This window comes from Hyla sarda, chromosome 1 (genome assembly GCF_029499605.1).
Source record: "Hyla sarda isolate aHylSar1 chromosome 1, aHylSar1.hap1, whole genome shotgun sequence".
Classification (NCBI taxonomy): domain Eukaryota; kingdom Metazoa; phylum Chordata; class Amphibia; order Anura; family Hylidae; genus Hyla; species Hyla sarda.
Genome location: NC_079189.1, coordinates 464,459,620 through 464,467,807, shown reverse-complemented (window position 1 = coordinate 464,467,807; position 8,188 = coordinate 464,459,620). Strand labels below are relative to the sequence as shown.

General features: G+C 48.3%; 1 protein-coding gene across 10 annotated transcripts in view; it reads left to right on the top strand.

Moving 5' to 3' along the window:
- Positions 1-8,188, top strand: part of MPHOSPH9 (M-phase phosphoprotein 9) — an 87,595-nt gene that overhangs the window by 19,400 nt on the left and 60,007 nt on the right. For all 10 annotated transcript variants that reach the window (XR_008847171.1, XM_056535763.1, XM_056535798.1 and 7 more), the window contains one exon: positions 2,571-2,682. Coding sequence is in view for 9 of the 10 variants with exons in the window: in XM_056535763.1 (XP_056391738.1) it covers positions 2,571-2,682 (112 nt within the window). In the remaining variant the exon portion in view is untranslated. The remainder of the gene's footprint in view (positions 1-2,570; positions 2,683-8,188) is intronic.

Genomic DNA, 8,188 nt, shown 5'->3' with positions numbered 1-8,188 from the left:
CACAAATTGGATGTGGTTCGGGCTGTCAAGTATTACCTCTCTATCTCTTCTTTGTCTCGTCAGTGCGATTCCTTTTTCGTCCTTACGGAAGGTCGTCGTAAGGGACAACCTGCTTCCAGAGCCACCACTTCTCTGTGGATCCGGTCTGCCATTTCGGAAGCCTATCGCTGTAGGGGGAAGACTCCTCCCTTCAGGTTTGTGGCTCATTCTACCTGTTTCTGTTGGGGCATCCTGGGCTCTCCAGAAAAAGCCTCTGCCTCGCAGATTGCAAGGCAGCTACTTGGTCATCTTTGCACACTTTCTCGAGGTTCTACCGGGTTCATACCTTCGCATCGGTTGATGCTAGTCTGGGCCGTAAACTGTTGCAGGCGGCAGTAGAACAGCCGTCTACCTGACTGATTATCTGCCCACCCAAGGGACGGCTTTGGTACGTCCCACGGTCTGTGTCCCCCAATGGAGCCGATAGAGAAAAGGTGATTTTTTTTTTATCACTTACCGTAATATCTCTTTCTCGAAGGATCCATTGGGGGACACAGCTCCCGCCCTTTTGGGTTTCTCTTTGGTTCTCTGTCCGAGGGTGTGTTCAGTTATATCTTTTCTTCTGGTTCTCTGAGAGTTCGTGTTTTTTCCTTGACCTGTCGGTTCTCTCCTATTGCTCTGGTACTAAAACTGATTACCTCAGGGCCTGGAGGCGGGTATATCCTGCTGGGAGGAGCTGACTTCTTTGTTACCATAGTGTCATACCTCCTAGAGACAGCAGCATACACCCACGGTCTGTGTCCCCAATGGATCCTTCGAGAAAGAGATTTTACGGTAAGTGTTAAAAAATCTCCTTTTTTTGGGTTCGCTGTACATTTTATGGTAAAATGAGAGGTTTCGTTACAAAGTACAATTGGTCACACACAAAACAAGCCCTTATATGGGTCTGTAGATGGAAACATAAGAGTTATGGATTTTAGAAGGTGAGGAGGAAAAAACAAAAACGCTAAAATAAAATTGGCCTGGTCCTTAAGTGGTTAAAGGGGTGCTCTGCTGGAAAACTATTTATTTTTTAATCAACTGGTGCCAGAAAGTTCAACAGATTTGTAAATTACTTTTATTAAAACATCTTAATTCTTCCAGTACTTATAAGCTGCTGTATACTACAGAGGAAGTTGAGATGTTCTTTTTCTGTCTGACCACAGTGCTCTCTGCTGACACTTCTGTCCGTGTCGGGAACTGTCCAGAGCAGGGGAGGTTTGTTCCTACTCTGGACATTTCCTGACACAGACAGAGGTGTAAGCAGAGAGCACTGTGGTCAGAAAGAAAAAAACAACTCCACTTCCTCTGTAGTATACAGCAGCTGATAAGTACTGGAAGGTGTAAGATTTTTTTAATAGAAGTCATTTTCTAATCTGTTTAACTTTCAGGAGCCAGTTGACATGAGAGAACCCCTTTAAAAGGCAAGGAGGAAAAACAGAAACACAAAATTGAAAATTGACGGTGTCCTTGGGGCCCAAACAGGCTGGGTCCTTAAAGGGGTATTCCAGGATCAACTGGCTCCAGAAAGTTAAACAGATTTGTAAATTACTTCTATTAAAAAATCTTAATCCTTTCAAAAATTATCAGCTGCTGAAGTTGAGTTGTTTTGTCTGGCAACAGTGCTCTCTGCTGACATCTCTGCTTGTCTCGGGAACTGCACAGAGTAGAAGAGGTTTGTTATGGGGATTTGCTTCTAAACTGTGCGGTTCCTGAGACACGTGTCATCAGAGAGCACTTAGACAGAAAAGAACAACTCAACTTCAGCAGCTCATAAGTACTGAAAGGATTTAGATTTTTTTAATAGAAGTCATTTACAAATATGTTTAACTTTCTAGAGCCAGTTGATATTTAAAAAAAAGTTTTTTTCCTGGATAACCCCTTTTAAGGGGTTACAGCATACCTGTCATTTCAGATGACTGACTTTTCAGCATAAGCTTCCTGGAGGAGCAGCACTATTTCTTTTTTTCTATTTCTTGTCTTTTATATAACTTGTATATGGAATTTTTCAGCAGACTTCTCCGCAGGCTTCATTTATAATTTGCAGTTCTCCCAGAGCTGGTGGGTGGAGCCTAATGTCTATGGTGTCTTTATACAGTGCACACACACAGGAGGGGATCCTGCACTTTTATGTGTCTGTGTGTGCAGCCTAAACAGCAGCAGGAGCAGTCTAAACTGTGTATAAAGCCCTGGGGTGAGATCTCTTAGAAAGTGGTCTATGCCAGTGTCAGTAATTTACAAATCTGTTTAACTTTTAAGCACCAGTTGATTAAAAAAAAAAAAGTTTTCCACTGGTGAACCCCTTTTTAATCATTTCTCTTTTATGGTCCAATCCATTAAAGGTTTTACTGCCTGATATTCAGACAGTTTGTGATTATTTGTCTTTATAGTTACTGAAGACCCTTGAGAATTACAGGGTGGAATTTAACATGTGTGTATTATGCAATTTTGTTACTTCATATTAAGGTAATATAGTATATTGAAAAGTATATACAGAAAATTGTCATTCAGAGTTTTCACAGTATTTTTATTTTTTTTGTTTATGCTTTTAGATCACTGACTACCTGGGCTCAGAAGATTAGAAAGACTCATTGTAAAAAGACTACCAAAATGGACCAGATTCCAACTCTTTCAACTCATCTACGTTCCCCTTCTGAACAAGATGTAAGTTATTCTTCACATACCGTATATACTCGAGTATAAGCCGAGTTTTTCAGCACGATTTTTCGTGCTGAAAACACCCCCCTCGGCTTATACTCGAGTGAACTCCCCCACCCGCAGTGGTCTTCAACCTGCGGACTTCCAGAGGTTTCAAACTACAACTCCCAGCAAGCCAGGGCAGCCATCGGCTGTCCGGGCTTGCTGGGAGTTGTAGTTTTGAAACCTCCGGAGGTCCGCAGGTTGAAGACCACTGCGGCCTTCAACATCATCCAGCCCCCTCTCACCCCCTTTAGTTCTGAGTACTCACCTCCGCTCGGCGCTGGTCCGGTCCTGCAGGGCTGTCCGGTAAGGAGGTGGTCCGGTGAGGAGGTGGTCCGGGCTGCTATCTTCACCGGGGAGGCCTCTTCTAAGCGCTTCGGGCCCGGCCTCAGAATAGTCACGTTGCCTTGACAACGACGCAGATACGTCGTTGTCAAGGCAACGGCTCTATTCCGGGCCGGAAGCGCGGAGAAGAGGCGCCCCCGGTGAAGATAGCAGCCCGGACCACCTCCTCACCGGACCACCTCCTTACCGGACAGCCCTGCAGGACCGGACCATGGCTGCCCGGGCTTGCTGGGAATTGTAGTTTTGAAACCTCTGGAGGTCCGCAGGTTGAAGACCACTGAGGGCGAATGATGAGAAGAGGATGATGAAGGGGGGGGGGGGTGTGGGGATGATGAAGGGGGGTGGGGATGATGAAGGGGGGGGTGTGGGATGATTACAAGGGGATGATGAAGGGGGGATGTGTGGGATGATAAGGGGATGTGTGGGATGATGACAAGGGGATGATGAAGGGGGGATGTGTGGGATGATGACAAGGGGATGATGAAGGGGGGATGTGTGGGATAAGGGGATGTGTGGGATGATGACAAGGGGATGATGAAGGGGGGATGTGTGGGATAAGGGGATGTGTGGGATGATGACAAGGGGATGATGAAGGGGGGATGTGTGGGATGATGACAAGGGGATGATGAAGGGGGGATGTGTGGGATGATAAGGGGATGTGTGGGATGATGACAAGGGGATGATGAAGGGGGGATGTGTGGGATGATAAGGGGATGTGTGGGATGATGACAAGGGGATGATGAAGGGGGGATGTGTGGGATGATGACAAGGGGATGATGAGGATGTTAATGACGGGTCTGGATGATGACAGGGGGGGATGAGGTATTTCCCACCCTAGGCTTATACTCGAGTCAATAACTTCCTGGGATTTTGGGTTGAAATTAGGGGTCTCGGCTTATACTCGGGTCGGCTTATACTCGGAGTATATACGGTAACTCATTATATACAATGGCCCTCATTTACTATTGCAAACCCGACCTGTTTTGTCGGGTTGTGTGCCAGATTCTGTCGCATTGCGCCAGAAATTCTGTTTGCGCCAGAATTTTAAAAACCCTGACTAACTCTCTATTTTGCTAAGGGAAAAAACCGAAAAAGGGGCGGGGCCTACGGGAAAGCGGGCGTGGTCTCCGAAAAGAGGCGTGTTCCCAACATTTTCACAAAAACCCAACATATTTACTAAGGTTTCCACAGAAAATGTGGTGGATTTGGAGGATGTGGAGGAAAACCATACAGATCAGAGCATGTGTAAAAAAAAGCAAAGTGTAGGGAAACCTTAGTAAATACTGTGGACAAAAAAAATTGTAGGGAATTAAAACCCACAAAGAAACCTACACTTCACTCTTAGTAAATAAGGGCCAATGAGTGCATATTTCTTGAAGTACATCCATATACTACGAAGATACTTTGCAATACCTTAGGCTTCGTTTAGATGGGATGACTGCTGCCCAATGCACACACCTAGTAGATTGGCGCTCAATTAGTTGAAAAAGTTCCAGAAATTTTGAATCATTATAAAACGCTTTTTTTTATTTTTCTTCAGACCTTCCCATCTCTAATGCTTATTACAAATTGGACTTTACACTGCTCAGTTTTTGTGTGGCATGGCTGCACAAACAACATTTTGTCCAGTAGGTGAGGGTGGACTAGCACTCCTCTGTGCTCTCTCCTGTCTGATAGCACTCCTCCTGTCCTATTAGACAGGAGAGAGCAGTCATCGCCTGCATGCTGGACTGAGTGGACGCGTGAGCTGGAGCTCCCTCTCCCTCAGCCTTTTTTTTTTACCCTGCTTAAGTTACTCTGCTTAAGTCTGCAACCTCCCCTGGCTGTACCTGAAAGTCCTGCGGAAGGTGCTCTGCCTGCAGTGAAGCTCTTATTTCTCTGGTGGTGGCGCTTGGAGGTCCGGGATTGCGGGCAGAGGTGGTCCTGAGGTGCTGGGAGCGGTGATTGATCTTGTGGGTGCCGTGCTGCGGGAGGTTCCGGTGGGGCGCCGGTGTGCGGAGGAGCTGTGGGGGCCGAACCGCAGGTGTACAGAGGCTGTCTGCGGGTCCCGGGAGCGCTGAGAGGATGCAACCATTGCTGCCTTTGGTGGGCGGAGCCTAGCTGGTTGCCTAGGCAGCTCCCGCCGGCGGGACTGTGAGGCTCGCTGTGCATATCCTGGCTGCAGCCCTGTGGATTTCAACTGCGGGAGCTACGTATAAGCCTTGCTCCTGCTAGGGGCTGCTGGGGGGAGACCCTGCTGGCCCTTACTGGCTGCTGTCGGAGTGGTGGACCCCTGGCCCCTGGATTGGCCTCTACCCTGCATTCTGAGGGGTGCTGTGGACTCTGCCCTGCTGTGCCTTTATTGACGTATATGGTGCTGCTGTGCTGCTGCTCTACTCTGGAGCCCAGAACTGTGAGCCTTACTGGGAACTGTTGTCCTCCCTGTTAGTGCTGGATTGCTTTTCTAACTACAGTGGGGGTACTCCCTTCGGGCGGCTTGCTGAGAACTGATCTCCCTACATCTGCCTTTTCTCTGTTGGTGGTTACCCTGTTTGCTACAATGGGAGGATCTCGCAATAAGGGTAAAAAAATCCAAGGTGGGTGCTGAGGCAGCTAGACGATGACAATTCCTCTGATGGTTCATTAAGGTTGTGTGGTCCGTCCCGCAGGGACTCCTGTGCACCTACCCCTCTGGCATCTAAAGTGTCCTCTTATGTGGCTGAAGCTCTCTTGAACCATCCCTCCCCCTGTTTGAGGGTACGGACAGCCCCCCGCAGCCCCACTCTCCGGTCCGTTCTCCGTTTACTGCCTTGGATATTGATCAGAAATTTGCCGAAGTTCTGGCGGCCATCACGTCCTTCCAAACCTTAAAGGGGTACTCCGGTGCTTAGACATCTTATCCCCTATCCAAAGGATAGGGGATAAGATGCCTGATCACGGGAGTCCCGCCGCTGGGGACCCCCGGGGTCATGCACGCAGCACCCCATTTGTAATCAGTCCCCGGAGCGTGTTCACTCTGGGACTGATTACCGGCGACTACAGGGCGGGCAGCGTGTGATGTCACACTCCGCACCTCAATGCAAGCCTACGGGAACTGCGACAAGACTTTGTTATTCTGCAACATGAAATCCAGAAGATTAGGGAGCGTACCACGGAGGTGGAGTGTAGGGTCTCTACTGTGGAGGAGACCCTGCAGCTCATTCCCCAACATATAGCTACTCTCCAGCATCAGATGAAAGGAGTGGCCGACCGAGCAGGCGACTTTGAGAATCTTTTACGCAGAAATAATCGCTTGTTGGGCCTTCCAGAGAGGGCTGAGGGATCTGATGCAGTTGCCTTCTTTGAAACTTCGCTTAAAGAAATCCTGCCTGCTGATACCTTCTCCCCTTACTTCTCTGTGGAGCGGGTTCATAGGGTCCCGAGCAGGCCTCCTCTGCCTGGGAGTCCTTCTACACCCTTTCTGGTGAAATTGTTACACTTCAAAGACAGACTCTATCCTACGAGCAGTGCGCCTTAAAGGCGAGGTTCTTTTCAATGGTGCTAGAGTAGCCTTTTATCAGTACTTCTCAGTGGAACTTCGCAAGCACAGGATGAAATTCACTGAAGTTCGCCAGCGCCTCTGGTCTAATGGTTAAAAGTATGCCATGCTGTTCTTGGCGCGGTTGCGAGTGGTGGATGGGGAGTTTACAAAGTTCTTCGCCTCTTCTATAGATGCCCTGCAGTGGGTGGATGCTGCACTGCCTGCTCGCTCTCCGGACTGAACTCTGCTCCCGATGTACATGTGACTCTCCTTCTTGTCTAGATAGTCCAGGTGTTAAGGGTTCCTTGTTTAGGGCATTCCCTAGGTTCCTGTTTCCCTAGGGCTGTCTCTTAACGGGGTATAGGCCTTAGGTGGGTTGGTTGTTCCCTATAGTTGTATGGTTGGGGGGGCGTGTTGCTGCATTGCTGTTTTTAGCTAGTGCTAGCTTTTCCCAGTTTCTAGGACTGTTTAAGGTATAGGTCTGCACATGTTTTCTTAGTGTCAGACAGGGTTTTTTGGAGGGAATGTTACATAATGCTGTTGTTTTTCTGTTTTTGTGTGTTTTTGTGTCCAATCTGGTATATTGTGGTCTGTCTGGTTTGTGTGCGCTGGGGGTCTTTTCCCTCTCTCCAGAGTCTTGGTGTTGTCTCCTCCTGTCAGTGGCGGTCTCCGATGGTATGATGGGGTCACTTAAAGTTCTTAGTTGGAACGTCCGGGGCTTTTAAGTTTAAGCGTTCGTTATGTTTGGATTTTGTTGAGCGCCACTCCCCACATATTATTTTACAGGAAACTCATCTCACGGGTCACAAAGTGGCGGCTCTTAAGCGGGCGTGGGTGGCCAGATGTTATCATGCCTCTTACTCCACTACTGCTAAGGGGTTGTCGGTCCTGGTGTCTAAAGCATTACCTATAGAGGTCTCTCAGGTGGCCTGTGTGGGCGTTTTGTTATCCCTCACTGCTCTTTGTACTCTTTCTGGTTTGTTTTGGTGTCCTTTTATGTTTCTTCTCCCTTCCGAATGGAGGTATTGGATGTTATTACTGCTAAATTGCTTACCTTCCCTACTGACCCTGTTTTATTTGTAGGAGATTTTAATGCTATTCCAGACCCACAGCTTGATTGCACCAAAGCTGTGGACCCTGGTTATCCTCAGCTTGCGTCTTGACGTCTGGCATTGGCTCTTACTGAACCCTAGAGGTGGAAGTATCTGAATGACTTGGGCTTCTCCTTCTATTCTGCGGTGCACAAGTCCTTCTCCCGTATTGACCTGCCCTAAGCATCGGCTGACCTTCTGCCTCTGGTAAGTGATATCCTATACACTAGTAGAGGGATTTCAGACCATTCTGCTTTCCTTCTTACTCTAAGATCAGGTCCCTCTTCTTCCTCTAAACTCTGGTGAATGCATCCTGGGTGGCCCTGGTCTGAACCGGTCTCTGGGGCTCTGGGGGAGGCACATGTTAGCTATTGGACTCATAATGGGGATCATCCTGATGTTCTGGTCCAGTGGGATGCCTATAAAGCAACTATGAGACAAGCTTTTTATAGGGGTTGCCGGCCAGATGGCCTCTTACGTGGCTAGGGAGCGGGCTCTGCAGACCGAGATTGGGGAGCTGGAGGCGGCGGTGGTT